Source organism: Hemitrygon akajei, unplaced genomic scaffold (genome assembly GCF_048418815.1).
Source record: "Hemitrygon akajei unplaced genomic scaffold, sHemAka1.3 Scf000033, whole genome shotgun sequence".
NCBI lineage: Eukaryota > Metazoa > Chordata > Chondrichthyes > Myliobatiformes > Dasyatidae > Hemitrygon > Hemitrygon akajei.
In genome coordinates, this window is record NW_027331919.1 from 14,633,569 (window position 1) to 14,656,752 (window position 23,184).

A 23,184-nucleotide genomic window follows, 5' to 3' on the forward strand; every position below is an offset into this window, starting at 1 on the left:
CCAGAAGTATCCAAAGTGCTCTACCTGTTATTGAGCGGATTGGCCACAAGGGGTCTCTGCACCGGCTCTGGCTGTTTAAAACCCTTTCACCTTCCTGACTGTCACCTAGTTTCCTGTATTCTACACATTGGGTGTAATTACCTCTCTATATGTGCTCCCTATCAACCCCTCAGCTTCCCGAATGTTTCCGAGTTCATCCAGTTTCAGTTCCAACTCTGTAACACAGTGTGTTAGAAGATGCAGCTGTATGATCTTCTTACAGGTGAAGTTGTCAGGAACTCTTGAGGTCTCCCTGCCTTCCCACTTCTCGCAAAGGAGTATTCAATTCTTCTGTAAGACATTACTACTCTGACTGTTGGATTATAAAGAAAGAAACAATAATTAAACTGAAAACAAATCAACCAATGGTTCTGTGCCCTCTCTCACCGAAGAATCCCCTCCTTGAATAATCAAAGAGATAAACACTCTGACTTCCACTCAAATCCAATTCCAGCCTCTAGTCCGGCTCATCACACACACACACACACACACACACACACACACACACACACACACACACACACACACACACACGCACGCACGCACACACACACACACACACACACACACACGCACGCACGCACACACACACACACACACACACACACACACATACACACACACTAGAAGGTTAAGGGGTGACTTGATACAGGTATTTAAAATTATGAGGGGGATAGATCGAGTTGACGTGGACAGGCTTTTTCCATTATGAGTAGGGGAAATTCAAACAAGAGGAGCGTCAAAAATTTAGGGGTAACACGAGGGGTAACTTCTTTACTCAGAGAGTGGTAGCTGTGTGGAACGAGCTTCAGGTAGAAGTGGTAGAGGCAAGTTCGATATTGTCATTTAAAGTAGAATTGGATAGGCATATTGACAGGTATGGAATGGAGGGTTATGGGCTGAGTGCAGGTAGGTGGGTGGGTCTAGGTGAGAGTAAACGTTCATCACCAAATCCGCTGACACACACACAGATCAACCCAAATCCTTATGAGCTCCCAGATACAGCATTTAGATTAATCAACCTACCCACTCCCCGTTTTGTTAGGTATTCAGTTATATGGGGCAGTAATGTACAGCATACAAGACTGTATATACCTTTGATCCAGTTAATCGCATTCAGCCGTCTCAAGGATTTGAGTAAATCTCCAGTTGAATTCTATGCACAGGGGAGGGCCAAATATGTTATCCCCAAATACGAGCGCATCCCCATAACAAGAACAAACCCCAAACTCCGTGTGCATCCATGTGCACCCCAAGACCCTGTGCAAACCGTTTTCGCTGACACGCGATACCCAACACCAGGTGCAGCCCGCACCCTAAACCCGCTGACATCCCCACATGCCCATGAGATTTTTCCGAGCAAGATACATTCGAAACAGTTGAGAAAATGGCAGCCTCGACGTTAACAATCCGCACTCAGCATATTCGTGTGCAAATCTTGATCTGCCAACACACCCAAATCTATGTGTATCCCCAAATATGCGTGCACGGCCATTTTGGAGACTAAATTTCGAGTGATGTCTAAGTTCCTTCCTTAAATCTCACCGACGGCTCTTTTTTCGCCTTCTCTTAAATTGCAGCAATTTCTAAAAGCGCAGCGCAGTACGTTTAAATGTAAATTTAAAATATGTTACAGTATTGATTAAGAATTAGACCAATAGTCTGTAAAGTTGCCCAGCGCTCCGGACTATCGGAATTTACTTTAGCAGAGGCTTTACATCGATAAATCAAAACTGCCCGCCATGAATTCACAAAACATGTGCATATCACCAAATCAGTGCGCACTCCAAACACACTGACACACCACATATATAATAGATAATTCCAAAGCAGAATTCATGTCCAACAGTTCAGAAAATTGCTGTTTCAACATTTAAAATTCGCACCACCCGAAAATATGATTGCAACTGTTGATTGGTAAACAAACAGCCCCAGGAATATACGAACATCGCAACATCTAATTACGTCCGCGTCATTGACTGCAGACCCCTAAATTGGCGCGTATCCCCAAATCCTTGTGCATATTTGCCGCCAAACCCTAAATCTACGCACACCCAAAATCATATTTGATTTTGCTCACCACCATATATTTGAGTACTCAATTTTAAATCCGGGCGCATTCCCAAATCCAAGTTCACACCATAGCAGTGTGCACCCCTTATTCTCCGACACTGCCCAATATCTGCACGACCCAATTCAGTGCGCACCCCAAAACCGCTAACATCCTGACATGCAGTTTAGAATCCTTTCAAGAATTCATAAAGTGGATGCCTCGACATTAAAATCCGCACACAGCCCAAAATGCATGTGCAACTTCAGATCCGCTAACACGCCCAAATCTTTATCTCACCCCAAACCCGTGTTTACATGTATACAATCCCAAATCCATGTACGCCTCAAATATGTGCACCACATCAACTAGGAGGGCATCCTAAAATTCATGTGAATATCATACCCGCGGAGAAACCCACTTGCACATTAGATTATCCCAGAGGAAGTATCATTTAAAATACTTCATGTCAAATTTCAAATTAAATTCATTATTCACGTGATCGAAATGAAACAACTTTGAGATTCGGCACACCTCCAAACCGCAGGCACCCCAAATACGTGAGAAATCCGTGTGCATCTCCAAATCCAAATGCATCCAAACAACTTCAAAACCTTGGACACACACCCGCTAATTAGATTATCTCAAAAAAAAAAATCAGACAGTCACAAGATGACAAAATTTGTGTACAACGAGCCCCACAAATGAATGTGGGTGTTTCAGCGTGTTTGGGCTGCGCATGGTGATGCGCACCAATTTGACGATGCACATGGATTTGGTGACGTTCGCTGATCCGGGTTGCCTTTTCGATCACGGGACACACATTGATTTGGTGAGTTGACGGATCAAAATTTGAGTGCGGATTATTAATGTCGAGGCTGCCATTTTCTCAATTGTTTTTTATTGATTGTTGCTCCGGGAAAATCTGATGTACAAGTGGCGGAGTCCGCGGGTTTAGGGTGCGCACTGAACTTGCGATTGCGCAATTTTATTTTTTGTCGTGGAATATGGGTTGCGCACGGTCTTCTGGTTCATGTGGATCTAGGGTTGTGCATGGATTTAGGAGCGTTCTCTAATAAAGGGTTGCAAACTGAATTAGCGGAGTGCTCTGATATAAGGGTGCGCACCTTTTTAGGGATCGCAAATTTAGGGTAGTAGTCTCCACGTGTTTGTGAGTGCTTATCGATTTGGTGACTTTGGGATACGTGGTGGTTTTTACCAGACAGCCATTTTGTGTTTGCAATGATTATCCGTCTGGGTCATCTAATATGCCTGTGGGGTGCTCTCGTATTTGATGATGTGCGCAGATGTGGGGATGCGGACGGGTTTTAGTGATCAGTGTCCAGTTAGGGCTGTAGACTTGAATACGGGGCCGCACACGGATTTGGGTTGACACGCAGATTTGGGTGTGTCGCCAATCTGCAAAAGGATTTTGGCGCACATATGGCTTGCTAACCTCGAGAAGGTCATTTTCTGAATTGATTGAAATGTCTGGGAAAATCCATTATGCCTCTCGGGTGTCAGAAGGTTTGGGGTCCGCACCGAGTTTGGGTTTGCGCAGATTTAGGGCTGCTTCGGCATATATGGGCGGCAACCGATTTGCGATGCGAAGGGATTTCGTGAAATCAGCGGATTTGTGGATACATACAGATTTGGTCTCTTTAGGAGAGTTTCGGCGAGTACGTGTGCACAGTGATGGGTGGATTTGATGGTGCTTTCTGATTGGATGGTCGCACAAGATTAGAAATGAATAATCACAGGACGTCAGTACGGATTTGGGTTGCACAGGGTGCCTGACGATTGGGGATGCGGTCAGGTTTAGGTGCGTGTCGGCGCGTATGGGTGTACATGAATTTGTTACTGTCGGTCGATTTGGGGTTGTGGTGAATCTCAAAGTCATTCCATTTATAGTGTCTTTAATAATAGCTGCACTATGCCCTCGGGATTTCTTTAAGGTGACTCTTCCTTTGGGAAAATCAAATGTGTACACGTGAGTATCAGCAGGTTTGGTGATGTACGTGATCTTAGACGCTCCCGGATTTGGGGGTCCTGACAAATCTCACGGTTGTTTCATTGATAGGTACTTTGTTAATAAATACACTTTCAGTTTTCTACTCTGCTCTTGCTGTGATTTTTAAGTTGGAAGTTGCTACTTTCTGAACTATTTAAAATTATTTCTCCTCTCAGATAATATAATCTGTATGTGAGAGGTGCTTACAGGTTCGGAGTGCGCACCCATTTGGGTGTTCATACGGATTCAGGAATGCACGTGGATTTTGGATGTCGGAGGAATTGGGTATAATGCCAAAATTCAAATTGTTTCTTTTACAGATACTCGGATAAATAATGCACTTTAACGTTCAGCCTTGTTCTTGCTATTCTTTAAAGTGGATTAAGCTATCTTGTGAAATATTTGAAATGCTTCTCTCTCTGGGATAAACAATTGTACATGTAGTGACGGACTCGGATTTGGGGGTTCTCAGAGATTTTGACATGTGCGCGGCGAGTTTGGGTACACACGGATTTGAGTGTGTCGGTGGATTGGGGGGCGTGACGAATGACAAGGTTGTTTCACTTATAGGTACTTTAATAATAGAACTTGGAAGTTTGTTTTAGATTTTTTGAACGTGAAGCTTTTTTGTGAACTGTTTGACCTGACTCGCGATTTCGGATAATCCAGCGTGCATGTGGGTTTGTCGTCAGGATTGGGGTGCATATGGATTTAGGGCGAGCTCTTACTCGGTCATGCGCACAGATTTATTGTTGAATACGGACTTGGGGATGTGCACAGATTTAGGCGTCTGTTGTCTAATATGGAGGTGCACAGGTTACAACCCAGATCTGTGTGTGTCAAACGATCTGGAATTGCAGATGCATTTCGGGATGCGTGCTGATTTTAATGTCGAAGCAGTCTTTTCTGATCGATTTGAAATGATTCCCGCTCTGAGATAATCTATTATGCATGTTGGGGAGTCAGCGTGTATGGAAAGAGCACTGATCTTTGGGATTACGCAGATTTAGGGTGGTGTCCGCACATATGCTCTCACACACCAGTCTGGGGATGCGAACTGATTGAGTGATGTGTCCGACAATATAGAGATGCACAGTTATTTGAAACGTTCATTGTTGAGCGAGGAGCATGCAGGCCAGTATGTAAATGTTTACCAGGTTTCGGCAAATATGTCCTCACAACACTAATCTGAGGATGAGAACAGAATTAGTGATTTGGAGTGTTAGATATCTGAAGGTTGTTTCATTCAGAGATAATTTCAGAACCAATGCACCTTGAGCTTTTCACCAGTATTCTTGTAACTTTATGCTGGAGGCAGGCATATTGTGAACTGTTCGAAATTATTCTTGCCCTGTGACACTGCATGGGGGCGTGTAGGGGTGTCAGCGGGTTTGCGATGCCCATTGAATTGAAAATTGCACAGAGTTAAGGCAAAATAGTCAAACATGTAATGCCTTTGATGGCTGGATCTCAGAAGAATGAGGAGGACGGCTGTTGTTGTTGGAAATGATCGAATGTTTAAAGGAATCGATAAAGTAGATGTGGAGAGAAGGTTCCCCGTGGGGGGACAGTCAATGCCAACTGACCCACATCGGAATGGAGGTCCGTCCTTTCAGAACGGAGATTGGGAGTATTAGGTACACGTAAATGTGTGTGATAAAACCATCAGCAGCAATAGAACAGATCTGCAGTCTGGTTTTGCTGTTAGCAAACATTATTCAATTAGCAACCACTTAATATAGCATCTTAAACCAGGAAAATCGAAAGTTAGCAGAGTTATGCTGAAATAGGCGAACAAAATAAAGTTCCCAAACTCATTCAAGTTCGGCAGGCAAGAGTTACAGTCTGACGATGGTCTGTAAGAAAGTTCAGTTCAATCCACAGAACTGAGCTGAGAGAGAGGTATTTGTAATCTGAATAAACAGGGGTCGTCGGTCTTGCCGTTCTCCTCTGAATTCTTCAAGTTAGTCAAATGTGACTCCCCTAAGGGTACCGTCTTCAGAGGAAAATCTACTAACCCAGGCCAGGGTTAAACACACTGGTAGTTTGCACAGCGTCACCCTTGCACTCACTGTGACGGCCTCTGATCAATCTCACTTGATCGATCCTCAACCCACCCTGGTGTGCACTCGAAGAGTTCATCCTGTGACTCCTTCGTCACCAGCCTCTGTGAGTCTCTTCTGTTTGTCTGCGAGAAAGACAGTTGACCTTACACACGCTGAACATCAGCTGTCCATCATGTAACTCCTCCTCTCTCCTCCATAGCAACTCGGGCAGCAGCAGAAGACTGCTGTTTTTCGCAAGACTGTATACTCTCTCTCTCTCTCTCTCTCTCTCTCCTCTCTCCTCTCTCTCTCTCTCTCTCTCTCTCCTCTCTCTCTCTCTCTCTCTCTCCTCTCTCTCTCTCTCTCTCCCATCTCTCTCTCTCTCTCTCTCTCACTCTCCTCTCTCTCTCTCTCTCTCTCTCTCTCTCCTCTCTCTCATCTCTCTCCTCTCTCTCTCTCTCTCTCTCTCTCTCTCTCTCTCTCCTTAAAGGCACAGTCCATAACGAATGAAGCATAAGGTCCCCATCACAGGAGGAATTAATTTCCTCACAGTATGGTAAATATGTAGAACAGGTTACATAGGCGGCTATGGAGTCCTGACTTTAGATATATTGTAGTCAGAGGATTGGCAGATTGTTGATTGCTCAGAACATGAAGGATACGGTGAAAAGGCAGGAGATTGGGGCTGAGGGGGACCTGATCAGACATGATGAAATGGCGCAGCAGAATCGATGGCCTAATTCTGCTCCGATATCTCATGGTCTGATTTTAGGTTCCTGTGTTGCCGGGTGTCAGCATCTCAGTGGATCTGTCCTGGTGGGACCAACCGAGAGTGGGGGAGAGGGAGGGACTGACACAGACGCAGGAGAGGAATAGCAGGAGAAGTAGGAACAACTGGAAAGGGTAGTGGTGCACAGTACGGGGGGAGTCACGGAGTCGGGGAAGGTTTTAGCGGATGGATGGGGTAACATAAAACTGTTCGAATATCAGAGAGGGAGGAAGATGACGGAGACGAAGAATGCTGTAGTTGAGGAAGTATTCAAGTTGAGAAGTCTCCTTTCTGTTGAAAAAGACGTTCGAGAGGGGCACGAAGTTCGGCTCTGCTCGCCCCCTTCTCTTCTGAGACCTCTATCTCGAAGGCCGATGTAAGAATCATCCCTCAGGTGGGTGAACCCTCGCAGGTCATCGGGTTCCGAATGTGTACCTGGTAGGGCACTGAAAACCTTGCCACCAACAGGCTGGACTGTTCAAGGACTCGGTGGTGAGGAAGGCTAATAAAACGTTCACATTCATCTCCAGGCAAGGATTTAATTTTAAGTCTCTGCTGAGGCCTCATTTGGAGTGCGCTTCGCTGTCACTTTCACTTTAAGACTCGGACTGACAGTTTCTGCCAGTCACAGTCCTTCCTGTAATGTCTGTAATTCAAGAGTTCGTGCTCAGTGCTCAGCCGTAGGAGATCCATTTCCAGCACTGTTGGTTGTGATCCGACACCTCCCAGTCTTCTTATGAAACAGCGCTTGGGCTCCAACTTAGCAGGTTCATCTTTGCCAAAAAACTGCCTGGCCGAATCCACACTTGCCAGATCATTCCTGCCGCCAGAGAAGTCAGCCTTCATTCAATTTAGAACTAAACCCGATGTCATAAATGCCCTTTTCCATAATCACCTTGAATCTAATGGCAATATAATCACGAGATGCAAAGTGGTCCCCTGCCTTGTTCCATTCCGCAGGACGAGATCCAGTATTGCACTCTCTGGTTGGAATTATCTACCTACTGATTAAGGAAACTTTCTTGAAAACATTTGAGAAACTACCCCAATGGTCCTTTCACGGAACGGGGCTCACAGTTAATACCGGTTAAAATCACCCAATATCACAACCGTATGTTTCTCTACAGATTTGTTCCTCAGAATCACTGGGACTATTAGGTGATTGATAATATGGCCCCATGATCGAGTTCATACCTTTCTTATTCCTCAGTTCCTCCCAAAAAACCTCACCGGGACGAGTTCCCCAGTCTGTCCTGACTGAGCACGCCGTGACATTTTCCCTGACTGTAAAGCTGCCCCTCATGTTTGCATTACTTACGCATTAGCACGACTAAAACAGCCGAAAACCGGAATATTGAGCTAACAGTCCTGCCTCTCCGACAACCAAGTCTCACTACTGGCTACAATGCCATACTTCCAGACCTTGACTCCCGTCCTGAGCTCATCTGCCTTTCGTACAATACTTCCTGCAATGAAACGTAGGCAGCTCAGAACGTGATTCCCAGCAGGCTCAACTTTTTTCTTCCTGACTTCGTCTGAGGCCTTAACGACATCGGTTCCAACAAGCTTTCTTCTATCTGTGATGGCATTACGGTTTTCATCCCCCTGCATCTCTAGTTTAATGCCCACCCCACCCATCTTTTATGTCAAAAATCCCCGCTGAGATATCAATTCAACTCAAGTTGATGTGTAAACTGTGAGAGCCGATCGCTGGCAGAGGAAGTGAAGGAGCTGCGCACGGCAGGCCGGTTTGGCGTGGCCTTCAGGCAGGAGTCTGTGCTGCCTCCCAGTGTTCGCTCGGCAGAAGACAGGCTCTGTTGTAGTCTACTGCAGATAGCAGTGCTATTCAGTTGACACAAGGCCTCAAACTGTATTTTTCTATTTTTTCATATTGTTTGTGCTTTGTTCCGTTTTTGAATGCTGACAATGTGTTTTACACCTTGTTTATGGAGTAACGCTGTCACCTTGGGCTGTATTCATGGATGTTCATGTGTCGTCCTGACCTGTGAGACATACCTCGACTTGGCCATTTTAACCCGTCTCTCCCACCTAGAGGCATACGAACTGGTATACCTGTTATTGAGCCGCTTGACCACAGGGGGACGCTGTACTGGGACTGGATGTTTAACCCCTTTGAACCTCCGGACTGTCACCAGTTTTCTGCAGGCTGAATATTCGGTCTATTTTCCTCCCAATATGACTTGACAGAAAGTTATTGTATAACGACAAGTCGATGAGAGGCATTGATCGTGTGCCTTTTTACCGGCGCTGAAATGGTTGCCACGAGAGGACACAGGTTTAAAGTGCTGGGGAGCAGGTACAGGGGAGATGTCAGGGGTAAGTTTTTTACTCAGAGAGTGGTGAGTGCGTGGACTGGGCTGCCAGTAACGGTGGTGGTGGCGGATTCGATCGGGTCTTTTCAGAGACTTTTGGATAGGTACATGCAGATTAGAACAATAGAGGGCTAAAGGTAAGCCTAGTAATTTTTTTCAAGGCCGGGACGTGTTCGGCACAACATTGTGGGCCGAAGGGCCTGGATTGTGCTGTAGGTTTTATATGTTCCAATGTTTCTATCTTTATTTTTTCTTGCTGATGAACCCGCATTGCTGATTGGTTGTTGTTCAAACAAACGCGAGGCACTGGTTTATATTGCACACAGTTTCCGCTCCCCAACTCTGATTGGAGGCTGTCCCAAGGGGAAAAATGTATGAGTCTCTGACACCGTCAGTCAGACCCTGAGCGAGACTCCTCCATACCATCCCATCTGAGGCCACAAACCAGGCAGGCCCAGGATCCTCTTCAGTTTGCGTATAAGGAGAAACTGGGAGTGGAGGATGCTATCACGTATCTGCTGCACAAATCACTCTCTCACCTAGATGGGGTCAGTTGTGCTGTGAGGATTACATTCCTTGACTTCTCTAGTGCCTTTAACACCATCCAGCCCAAGATCTTAAGGCACAAACTAACGGAGATGGGAGTAGACTCTCACATGGTGGATTGGATAGTGGACTACTTGACAGATAGACCTCAGTATGTGCGGTTGGGAGACTGTAGGTCTGACACGGTGGTCAGCAGCACAGGGGCGCCGCAGGGAACCATACTTTTTCCGGCCCTGTTCACCCTGTACACATCAGACTTCCAATATAACTCGGAGTCCTGCCATGTGCAGAAGTTCGCTGATGACACGGCCATAGTGTGTCAGGAATGGACAGGAGGAGGAGTATAGGAAACTGATACAGGACTTTGTGATATGGTGCAACTCAAACTACCTGCGTCTCAATATCACCAAGACCAAGGAGATGGTGGTGGACTTTAGGAGATCTAGGCCTCATATGGAGCCAGGGATCATTAATGGAGAATGTGTGGAGCAGGTTAAGACCTACAAGTATCTGGGAGTACAGTTAGACGAGAAGCTAGACTGGACTGCCAACACAGATGCCTTGTGCAGGAAGGCACAGAGTCGACTGTACTTCCTAAGAAGGTTGGCGTCATTCAATGTCTGTAGTGAGATGCTGAAGATGTTCTATAGGTCAGTTGTGGAGAGCGCCCTCTTCTTTGTGGTGGCGTGTTGGGGAGGAAGCATTAAGAAGAGGGACGCCTCACGTCTTAATAAGCTGGTTATGAAGGCGGGCTCTGTCGTGGGCAAAGTACTGGAGAGTTTAACATCGGTAGCTGAGCGAAGGGCGCTGAGTAGGCTACGGTCAATTATGGATAACTCTGAACATCCTCTACATAGCACCATCCAGAGACAGAGAAGCAGTTTCAGCGACAGGTTACTATCGATGCAATGCTCCTCAGACAGGATGAAGAGGTCAATACTCCCCAATGCCATTAGGCTTTACAATTCTACCGCCAGGACTTAAGAACTTTTTAAAGGCTATTATTAATGCTTTTTGAGATAGTGATTTAGATGCATATCATATTTTTTACTGAGTTAAGTATTGTATGCAAATAGTTTTGCTACAACAAGTGTATGGGACATTGGAAAAAAGTTGAATTTCCCCATGGGGATGAATAAAGTATCTATCTATCTATCTATCTATCTATCTATCTATCTATCTATCTATCTATCTATCTATCTATCTATCTATCTATCTATCTATCTATCTATCTATCTATCTATCTATCTATCTATCACACTCAACCGGAATCAGACGCTGAGTGAAGCTCCCTCACCAAAATGACATCACACAATTTCCGGGTCAGACAAGGAGTGGAATTCCCCCCACGCTGTCCCAAATTTTCGGAAAAGGAGTGAAGCTCCCACTCACCTTCGTATAACGCATTTCCGGAATCAGAGAGAGACTGAATCTCCCTCCACACCCTCCCATCACACACTCCCGGGATCTGACACAGACTGAATCTCCCTCCACACTGTCCCATCACACACTCCCGGGGTCAGACACAGAGTGAAGCTCCCTCCACACCGTCCCATGGCAGATCCCCGGCATCAAACACGTGATGCTCCCTGGACACTGTCCCATCACATTCTTTTGTGGTACAGACACAGAGTGAATTCCCTGTTCCCCATCCCTTCACACATTCAACGTTCAGATATTGTTTAGTTCAACTGCATCTCCCAGCTCAAATCCCGCACAATCGCATCACACACTACCCAAGTCAATAGGAGAGCTGAACCCCCTGGTGAAGGGTGAAGAGTTGCCCATGTCCCCCTCCGTCCTCCACTCTCTCCTCTCAGCAATCCCCAGCGCTCCGCCATCCCAGTCGTCTGGAATTCTGTCTCGGATACTGTGAGTGCGCGTGGCAGGATGTGGATTATTCAGCGTAGAATACTTTCTAAAGTGAGGGATTTTTTTTTTAACCCAGGCAACCTGTTCATATTCTATACCTTCACAGAATGGTCTAGGTCAATTTTGAGCCGGCCCAAGAATCCATAACAAGTGTCTATCCAAAGGCTTGAACCGCAGATCTATTTAGTATGTATAAATAGCCTATCTGACGTTAATAAATGGGTGATGAATATTTAATTAATTTTTCAGAGATCTAAAATCCATTTCAATAGATACGGGTCAAATTCGACCCGGAACAGCCTCAATGTACAAACATTTGTAGCACCTGTGCAAAAGTATAAACCTTCAGGGTGTTTTTACTGTTGTCAAATGTCAGAACGGGTCAAACATGACCGGCACAGTGTGTAAGGGTTAAAAACAATCTGCGGTGCAGAGGGATTTGGGAGACTTCGTTCAGCTTTCCCAGAAGTTTAACCTGCAGCTTGAGCCGGTGGTGATGAAGGCAAATGCGATGACAGCATTCATTTCGAGAGGACTGGGACGTCAAAGCAAGGATGTCATTCTCAGGCTTAATACGTCACTGGTGAGGTCACATTTGAAGTTCTGTGAACAGGTCTCGATCGCTTATCCCACAGGGGATGTGAGACATTGAAGAGGGTTCACGAGAATGATAACGGGATTGGACGTGGTATTATAGGAGTATTTGACAGCTCCGGGAGACAGAACACCCACACACAGCGATTCAGGAACAGCTTCTTCCCCTGCCCCATCACATCTTTCAACGCAGCAACACTAACACGACATTTCTGCGGCGTTTATTAATATTTGTAATTTACATTAATTGTACATCATTGCGCCGTACTGATGCTTCAAAAGGACTAATTTCAGGCCTTATAAGTTTCAGATAATAATTCAAATAGCGATTCCGGTGGAAAACATCCGATCGGGTGGACAGGACACTTGGCCCGCTGGTCTTCACCAGTCAAACTGAGTACAGGAGTCGGGAGGTCACGTTGCCGTGGTACAAGACGTCGGTGAGGCCGCCCTGATTTAGGACAAAATGTCAGTGAACTGGATATATTGTACAGGGAATTCTACGGGGATATTGCCGAAACTCGGAGGGCTGAGTTATGGAGAGAGGGAGGGAAGATTGGGACTTCATTCCCTGGAGCGCAGTTGTAAATTTACAGAGTCACATAAACCCGAGAAGGTCAGAGGCAGAGGGAATGCGCACAGACTTTCACCCAGGGTTAGGTTATCGAGAACCAGACGGCACAGGATTGAGGTGACAGTGGGTGGAAATCAGTAGGGAGTGCCTGGGGGAGGAAAGGGGAGAGAGGTGAGAGGTGGGCAGCGGGAGCAGAGAAAGTGCGGGCTGAGAAAGTTCGAGGAAATAAGGGGAGGTGCGGGGGTAAAGAGAAAGGTAGAGGGAGCGGGAAAGAGCGGGACGTGGGAAATGGCGAGAAAGAAAGGGATAGAAGGCGAGAGGGATTTGTCGGTGTCTGGTGGGGAGAATATGGTTGCGACAAGAGGATGAGATGGAGTAGGAGGGAGGGGCAGAGAGGGTGGGAAGGGAATTTGACAGCATCGGGAAGTGAGAGTGAAGGGGAGAGAAGGAGGAGATAATGGGGGTAGTCACTTGATTCATGTCGACTCCACTGGCTCTTGACAGAGACCCTGGATCTTTTCAGGAATATCCGGGAACAAAGGTGCCGACTTCTCGCAGATGAAACGCCGATCATGATCACAAGGGTTACTCCTTCCGCACTGACTGCAGACGAGCGTTCCAGAGGATCCCTTGTACAGGAGACTCCGGCCCGCAGTCCTATCCAGGAGGGTTAAACAATTTCAACAAAGACAAAACAGCTTCAGTAGAGGAATCGAGCGGAGTCCGTCCCCAAGCTAATCCCAGCTCTTTTCCCTCAGATCTGTGTCATTCAGCAAACGAATCACACTATTCCTCCCTCTCCTCACAGCCCGGCGACTAGCTCCGAAATAATCACATTAACCCACTGTGTGCCCATCACCCTGTACTGTTCTCCAAACTAATGCAATTGCCCTACTCTCGCCCCTGAGATCTAAGTCATTCACTAAACTAATCCCGCTGCTGCTTCCTCTCCTGACAGGCCGGTGACTAGCTCCAAAATAACCCCATTGCACCGCGCTGTCCTCACCTACATGCTTCAGTACTAAAATAGTCCGTGTGTACTGATCTCTCCCCACTGCCCCCTGCCAGTTTTCGAAATATTCACACTGCCCTGTCCGTCCCCGGCAGACATGTGTCGGCCCCAAAATGCCAGGCCCTACCCACATACAAATAAATCCCAATACCCTTCACTTTTTCCACAACACTACTTCAGACCGTAAACGAATTCTATTTTTTCCCGTCAGGACTATCACAATACCCAACTCTCACCCGACAGATCAGTCCAAATCTCACCCGCTTTCGCATTTTCCAATCCAGTATATACGGGTTTGGTACACAAGGTTGCGGGATACAAAGTTCTAGGAAATTTAAATTTACTGTATTAATGCCATGAATCCAAAACTATGGGCTGGAACGGTGCGGAGAGTGATTCACTCTGCGTCTGAACCCGGGAGTGTGTGATGGGACGGTACGGAGGGAAGTTGATTACAACAGGAATCTCTTCCGGGACTCTGTTACGGTAGTTTCAGTGTGTGTCAGACCCCAGGAGTTTGTGAGGGGACGGTGTGGAGGGAGATTTACTCTGTGTCTGACGCCAGCAGTGTGTGATGGACGGTGTGGAAGGAGATTCACTCTTGTGTCTGACCCCGGGAGTGTGTGATGGGACGGTGTGGAGGGAGGTCCACTCTGTGCCTGACCCCGGGAGTGTGTGATGGGACGGTGTAGAGGGAGATTCACTCTATGTCTGACACCAGAATTGTGTGATGGACGGCGTGGAGGGAGATTTACTCTGTGTCTGACCCGAGAATTGTGTGATGGACGGTGTGGAGGGAGATTCAATCTGTGTCTGACCCCGAGAGTGTGTGATGGGACGGTGTAGAGGGAGATTCACTCTATGTCTGACCCCAGAATTGTGTGATGGACGGTGTGGAGGGAGATTCAATCTGTGTCTAACCCCGAGAGTGTGTGATGGGACGGTGTGGAGGGAGCGTCACTCTGTGTCTGACCCCGGGGGTGTGTGATGGGACGGTGTGGAGGGAGATTTACTCTGTGTCTGACCCGAGAATTGTGTGATGGGACGGTGCGGAGGGAGATTCACTCTGTGCTTGACCCCGGGAGTGTGGGCTGGAACGGTGCGGAGAGTGATTCACTCTGCGTCTGAACCCGGGAGTGTGTGATGGGACGGTACGGAGGGATGTTCACTTTGTGTCTGAACCCGGGTGTGTGTGATGGGACGGTGTGGAGGGAGATTCACTCTCCGTCTGACCCCGGGATTGTGTGATGGGACGGTGCGGAGGGAGATTCACTCTGTGCTTGACCCTGGGAGTGTGTGATGATTCCTGTGTTTCTGTGGGATGTTCTCGTGCTGTGACACATACCGCTTCATCCTTTGAATTGATTTCCACCAGCCTTGAATCACGGTTTGAACATTCTTGAATCGCTTTGTATAAAGATTTTACAAACGTGGAAACGTAATAACACCGGTCTTTATTTGTGACCCAATTCTCGGAACAGTTTTGCTCTGGAAATCAGGAACAAGGAACAGTGAGACACAGAGTGAATCTCCCTGCACACTTTTCCAACACAGACACCCGGCGTGACGCAGAGAGTGAAGTTCACGCCATGCGGTCCCATCACGTTCACCTGAGGTCAGACACAAAGAGAATTTCCCTGCCCCCAACATCGTCCCATCGCACATTAACAGGATCAGGCACTGTGAATATCCCTCCATACCATCCATCAAACACTCCCGGAGGAAAATATCTCTGCACACAATTCAAATGGACGCAGATATATAACATAGATTAGTACAGCGCAGAATAGGCCCTTCGGCCCACTATGTTGTACCGACTCTTAAACCCTGCCTCCCATATATCCCCCAACTTAAATTCCTCCATATACCAATAGACTAGTGTCTTAAATTTCACTGGTGTATCTGCCTCCACCACTGACTCAGGCAGTGCATTCCACGCACCAACCACTCTCTGAGTAAAAAACTTTCTCTAATATCCCAACCCCCTTGAACATCCCTCCCCTTACCTTAAAGCCATGTCCTCTTGTATTCAGCAGTGATGCCCTGGGGAAGAGGCGCTGGCTGGCCACTCTATCTATTCCTCTTAATATCTTGTATACCTCTATCATGTTTCCTCTCATCCTCCTTCTTTCTGCAAACAGCAAAGCCCAAGCTGCCGTTATCTCTGTTCGTAACGCATGCTTTCTAAACCAGACAGCATCCTGGTAAATCTCCTCTGTACCCTTTCCAATGCTTCCACATCCATCCTGTAGTGAGGGGACTAGAACTGGAAACAGTTCTCCAAGTGTGGCCTAACCAGAGTTTTATAGAGCTGTATCCATACCCCGTGACTCTTAAACTCTATCCCTTGAATTATGAAAGTCAACACCGCATAAGCTTTTTTAAATACTCTATCTACCTCTGAGGCAACTTTCAGGGATATGTGGACATGTACACCCAGGTCTCGCTGTTCCTCCACACTAAGAAGTATCCTGCCATTTACTTTGTACTCTGCCATGGTGCTTGTCCTTCCAAAGTGTACCAACTCATACTTCTACGGCATGAACTCTATCTGCCACTTCTCAGCACATTCCTGCATCCTATCAATGTCTCTCTGCAAACTTCGACAATCCTCTACACTATTTACAACCCCACCAACCATTGTGTCGTCTGCAAACTTGCCAACCCACCCTTCTACACCCACATCCAGGTCGTTAATAAAAATCACGAACAGTAGGGGTCCCCGAATCGATTCTCTTGGGACAACACTAGTCACAACTTCCAATCGGAATATACTCCCTCCGTCACGGCACACAGCTTTCTGCAGGCAAGCCAAACCTCCTGGGATCACATGCCTTCTGACTTCCTGAATAAGTCTATCGTGTGGAAACTTATCAAATGCCTTACTGAAATCCATATAGATCACATCCACTGCACTATCCTCATTTATATGCATGGTCACCTCCTCAAAGACCTCTACAGGTTTCCTAGACACGATCTGCCCTTCACAAAGCCATGCTGACTGTCCCTGATCAGACTATGATTCTCCAAATGCCTGTAGATCCGATCTCTAAGAATCTTTTCCAACATATTTCACACCGCAGACGTAAGGCCTATAATTACCTGGACTATACCTGCTACATTTTTCAACAAGGGCACAACATTCACCTCCCTCCAATCCACCGGTGCCATTCCAGTGGACACCGAGTACAGAACGATCCGAGCAGGTTGTCCCCACCAAAAGTATCCAAAACGGTGTAATTATTGTTGATGTGAACAGCCACAGGGATGTTCTGCGGTCGTCCAGCAACCTGTCTCCTGACTCTTAGGGGTGACTATCTCCCAGAAACTCCTGTCTTTTTCTGCCCCTGCTTCACGAATGATCCGAAGTTGATCCAGCTCCAGCTCCAGATCCCTAACACAGTTTGTCAGGAGCTGCAGCCGGATGCACCTTTTACAGGTGTAGTCATCAGGGACAATTTGGCTCGCCCTGACTCCCCACGTCCTTCAAACGGAGCACTCGACTGCCCTAACTGCTGCCTCCATTACCTATTTCTAAGCGAATTAGATTAAAGTACCTTACCAGGCCTTACCTCATTGGGAGCAAGCTCGTCCTCGGTCTCTGCTCGCCGAAGCCTCTCGAGCCAAACCCTTCCTACTCTGTCTCCCACTACTCCGGTGCCCGCTCCGTTAATCTGTCCGTTTTTTAAACCCTCTCGCTACTTCAGAGGCCGACTTTCACGCGTTTGCGTAGTCGGGCCCCGTCCAAACTGCCGAATAAACTACATCCCCCTCTCAATCTGCTCGCTTTATAAACTCAACCGTTCTCTCAGAGGATGAGTGATTCTCCCTCTACAGACAGAGAGGGAAGCTGCCTCCACACGGACCCATCACACATTCACGTGTTCAACACAGTGTGAAGCTCCATCCTTACGTCCCATGACACACTTCCTGGCGAGTCATAGAGTGAAGCTCCATCCACACCGCCCCATCACACACTCCCGGGGTGAGACACAGAATGAATCTCCCTCCACACCGTCCCATCACACACTCCCGGGGATGACACAGAGTGAATCTCCCTCCACACCGTCCCATCACACTCTCCTGGATTCAGAAATAGAGAGAAACTTCCTCCACGCAGCCCCATCTCACAAACACCGGGTCAAACACAGAATGAATCAGCCTCCATACCATCTCTTCACACACTCCCGAGTGACGCTTCCTCTCTCCATGCCTACCCCGTGATGAGGAGCGGGTGAAAGAGGGGGATGATGTCTCATCTCTTCTGCTGGTCAACAATTCACAGATTTGAGCCTTGGTTTCGTTGACAGATCTGTACTTCGTTTCCATCTCAGTGAACTTGTGACGGATCTGCGATACTGAGAGAGATGGTGAAGGATGTTTAGCCTTTACGTGAGTCAGCATCACGCTACCGAACCGTTCACAGAGAGTGTTGTGTTGGTGTCACGGTGAAGGGTGTCACAGTGAAGTATATCCTTTGGGCACAGTGAGAGGCGTCGGCGCCACCTTGCGGGGAAAATCAATGTTCCAGTGAAGGTTTTGTTGGTACTATGGGTGTCTGCGTCAGTATCGTGCGGGGCATGTCCGAGTTGCTGTGAGGAACGTGTCGGTGTCACTGTGATAGGAGTTTCTGTGCCCCGGCGGGAAGTGACGTGTCACGGTATCCTGGCGTGGGGTGTGCTGGTCGCAAAGTATGTCAGTGCCACGGTGAGAGACATGTCACGGTGTGTGTGCGAGTGACACGCTGAGGTGTGTGTCGGTGTAACGGAGAGTTCTAATTCCATGTCATTGAGTCATTCTGAATTTATGTGTCGGTATCTGTTAAGAGGTTTACCGGTGTCAGGGTGAGGTGAGGGTAATTGCCTCAGCGAGCGGTACATCGGTGTTATGTTGAGGAGTGATACTGTCGTGGTAAGGGGTGTTACAGTGACGTGTGAGTCTTTGTCATGATGCGGTCAAGAGCGGGTCACGTTGAGGAGCGGGAAGGTGTCACGGTGTACGGTACCTCAGCGTCACGGTGATGAGCGTGTCGGTGTCACTGTGAGGTGTGTGTCGGTGTCGCTTGAGCAGTTTATCAGTAACACGGTCAGGAGCCTGTCGATGTTACAGACACGTGTGTATCACGGCGATGGTGTGTCAGTGTCGCGGTCAGGAGTGCATCTGCGTCTTGTTGAAGGTCGTGACCGTGCTACGGTAACAGCATTGTTGATGTGATGGGGAATGGCGTGTCTGTGTCAGCATGAGTCTTGATTAAATTACGGTATAGACCGTGTTTTATCACGGTTTGTGGTGTGTCCGTGCTATGGAACATAGAATAGTACAGCACAGTTCTGGCCCTTCGTCTCACAATGTTGTGCCGAACCCTTAAACGCTGCCTCCCGTATAAACCACCACCTCAAACTCCTCCATACCCCTGTCTAGTAGTCTCTTAAATTTCACTAGTGTATCTGCCTCCACCACTGACTCAGGCAGTGCATTCCACGCGCCAACCACTCTCTGAGTAAAAAACCTTCCTATAATATCCCCTTTGAACATCCCACCCCTTACATTAAAGCCATGTCCTCTTGTATTGATCAGTGGTGCCCTGGGGAAGAGGCGCTGGCTGTCCAATTTACCTATTCCTCTTCATATCTTGCATACCTCTATCATACCTACTCTCATCCTCCTTCTCTCCAAAGGGTAAAGCCCTATCTCCCTTAATCTCTGATCATAATGCATACTCTCTAAACCAGGCAGCATCCTGGTAAATCCCCTCTGTACCCTTTCCAGTGCTTCCACATCCTTCCTATAGTGAGGGGACCAGAACTGGACACCAGCACTCCAAGTGTGGCCTAACCAGGGTTTTATAGAGCTGCATCATTACATCGCGTCTCTTAAACTCTATCCCTCGACTTATGAAAGCTAACAACCATAAGCGTTCTTAACTACCCTATCTACCTATGAGGTGTCTTTCAGAGATCTATGGACGTACCCGCTGATCCCTCTGCTCCACCACACTACCAAGTGTCCTGCCATTTACTTTGTACTCTGCCTCGGAGTTTGTCCTTCCAGAGTGTTGCACCTCACACTTCTCCGGGTTGAACTCCATCTGCTAATCCTCAGCCCACTTCTGCATCCTATCAATGTCTCTCTGCAATCTTCGACAATCCTCTACACTATCCATAACACCACCACCCGTTGTGTCGTTTCCAAACTTGCCAAGCCACCCTTCTAAACCCACATCGATGTCGTTAATAAAATCACGAAAATTAGAGGTACTAGAACCAATCCTTGTGGAACAGCACTAGTCACGGCCCTCCAATCCGAATGTACTCCCTCCGCCACGACAACCTGCTTTCTCCAGGCAAGCCGATTCTGAATCCAGCTGGCCAAGCTACTCTGGACCCCATGCCTTCTGACTTTCTAAATAAGCTCTACCTCCTGGAACCTTGTCAAATGCTTTACTAAATTCCATGTATATCACATCCACTGGACGACCCTCATCTATATCCCTGGTCACCTCCTCAACGAATTCTATAAGGCTTGTTAGACACGATCTGCCCTTCAGAATGTTATGCTGACTGTCCCTGTTCAGACCATGATTCTTTAAATGCCCATAGATTCTATCTCGAAGAATATTTTCCAACAGCTTTCCCAAAACAGACGTAAGCCTCACTGGTCTGTAATTACCCGGTCTATCCCTCTAACCTTCTTGAACAAGGGGAAACATTCGCCTCCCTCCAATCCTTCCGTACCATTCCCGTGGACAACGAGGACATAACGATCCTAGCCGGAGGCTCAGCAATTTCTTCTCTCTCCTCGTGAAGCAGCCTGGGGTATATTCCGTCAGGCCCCAGTGACTTATCCGCCCTTATGTATTTAACAACTGCAACAGCTCCTCTCACCTAATATCAACATGCTCCAGAACATTAAATTCTCTCATATTGTCCTCACCGTCATCAAGTTCCCTGTCATTGGTGAATTCCGAAGAGAAGTACTCATTTAGGACCTCGCTAACTTCCACAGTCGCCAGGCACATCTTCCCACCATTATCTCTAATCAGTCCTACTTTCACTCCTGCCATCCTTTTCTTCTTCACATAATTGAAGAATGTCTTTGGGTTTTCCTTTACCCTACTCACCAAGGCCATCTCTTGCTTCATTCTTTCTCTCCACAGCCCCTTCTTCATCTCTTTTCTTGCTACCCTATGTCCCTCAATACACCCATATGATCCTTGCTTCCTAAACCTCATGTATGCTGCCTTCTTCCATCTGTGTTACGGTAAAGGGGGTGTTGGTTTTACTGTTGTGTTTTACAATCTCAATATATTCCACTCTCTGTATTTACGTTCTGACTCCATCCAGAGAACGTTCCACTGACCATGGATCGAGAGACCGGCCACTGTCACGATGAGGGTGGACGTAACGAGGCAGAGTAGGCAGATCAGACGGTACGGTCTATTTCCGATCTTCTCTTTCGACTCCCGTTCTTGCGCAGCTGTGGAGATACCATATGACCATAAGATCACAATAAATGTTTAATAAGACCATAGGAGCTACTTAATGAATACTTTACTTCAGTATCTTAGTGATTGTCGTGATGACTTGCAGCAGACTGAAAATCCTGAGCATGTAGATGTTACGAAAGAGGATGTAATGGAAATTTTGGAAAGTTTCAAATTGGATAAATCACCGGGAGCGGACGAAATATACCCCAGGCTACTCTGGGAGGCGAGGGGAGAGATTGCTGAGTCTCTGGCGATGATCTTTCCATCATCAATGGAGACGTGGGAGTTTCCGGAGGATTGGAAGGTTGCGGATGTTGTTCCTTTATTCAAGAAAGGGAGAGGAGAAAGCCCAGGAAATTATAGACCAGTGAGTATTACCTCAGCTTTTGGTAAGTTGATGGAAAAGATCCGGAGAGGCAGGATTTATGAACATTTGCAGAGGTATAGTATGTTTAGGAGTTGTCAGGATGGCTTTGTAAAGGGCAGTTCGTGCCTTACGAGACTGATTGCATTTTTGTGGGGATGTGTCTAAACTCATTGTAAGGAAGAGCAGTTGATGCAGTGTATATGGATTCCAGCAAAGCATTTTATAAGGTACCCCATGCAAGGCTTACTGAGAAATTAAGTAGGAATGGGATCCAAGGGGATTTTGCTTTGTGGATCCACAACTCTCTTGCCCACAGAAGGCAAAGAGTGGCTGTAGACGGGTCATATTCTGCATGGAAGTCGGTTACCTGTGGAGTGCAACATTGATCTGTTCTAGGACCCGTATTATTCGTGACTTTTATAAATGAACTGGATGAAGATGTGGAGGGATGGGTTCATAGGTTTACAGATGACACAATGTTTGTAGTCTTGTGGATAGTTGGAGGGCTGTCAGAAGTTACAGCGGGATGCAAAACAGGCTGAGAAGTAACAGATGGAGTTCAGCCCAGTTATGTGTGAAGTGCACGACGAGTGAATCTGCAGATGATAGAAATAAATAGAGACACAAAATGTTGGCAGAACTCAGCAGATTGGACAGCAACTATGGGAGGAAGTAGTGACGACGTCTCGGGCCAAAACCCTCGTGAAGTGGTTCATTTTTGTCAGGTCAAATACGATGTCAGAATATAGTATTAATGGTAAGACTCTTGGCAGTGTGGGGGATCAGAGGGATCATGGGGTCCGAGCTCAAAGCGGTTAAGAATTCGTATGGTGTATTGGCCTTCATCAATCGTGGAATTGAATTTAGGAGCCGAGAGGTAATGTTGCAGCTATATAGAACCCTGGTCAGACCCTACCTGGAGAAATGTGCACAGTTCTGTTCGCCTCACTATAGGAAAGACGTGGAATCCTTTGAAAGGGTGCAGAGGAGATTGACAAGAATCTTTACTGGATTTGAGAGCATGCCTTATTAGAATAGGTTGAGTGAACAGCCTTTTTTCCTTGGAGCGACGGAGGATGACAGGTGACCTGAGAGAGGTGAACAAGATGATGAGAGGCATTGATCATGCGGAGAGTCAGAGGCTTTTTCCCAGGAATGAAATCGCTCGCACGAGAGGACAGGCTTTTAAGGTGCTTGGAAGTAGGTACAGAGGAGATTTAAGGGGTAAGTTTTTTTTTTAAACTCAGAGAGTGGTGAGTGCATGGAATAGGCTGCAGGCGGCGGTTTTGGAGGCGGAACCGATAGGGTCTCTCATGGGTCTCCTGGATCGCTACATGGAACTTTGAAAAATTGAGGGCTCTGGGTAAATCCTAGGTAGTTCAAAGGTACGGACGTGTTCGTCACAACTTTGTGGGCCGAAGAGTCTGTATTGTGTTGTATGTTTTCTATGTTTCAATGTTTCTGTATACATCACAAACAGGAGTGG

At 47.1% G+C, this 23,184-nt stretch overlaps 1 protein-coding gene across 1 annotated transcript in view; it reads right to left on the reverse strand.

The window, feature by feature from the left end:
* Positions 1–12,532: 12,532 nt before the first annotated feature.
* LOC140719911 (uncharacterized) overlaps positions 12,533–23,184 on the reverse strand; it is a 33,446-nt gene continuing 22,794 nt past the window's right edge. The window contains exons 5-9 of the mRNA XM_073034838.1: positions 21,205–21,321; positions 18,063–18,203; positions 14,106–14,170; positions 13,305–13,490; positions 12,533–12,710 (exon numbers count right to left, since the gene is read on the reverse strand). Coding sequence (XP_072890939.1) covers positions 13,419–13,490; positions 14,106–14,170; positions 18,063–18,203; positions 21,205–21,321 — 395 coding nt within the window. The 3' untranslated portion in view covers positions 12,533–12,710; positions 13,305–13,418. The remainder of the gene's footprint in view (positions 12,711–13,304; positions 13,491–14,105; positions 14,171–18,062; positions 18,204–21,204; positions 21,322–23,184) is intronic.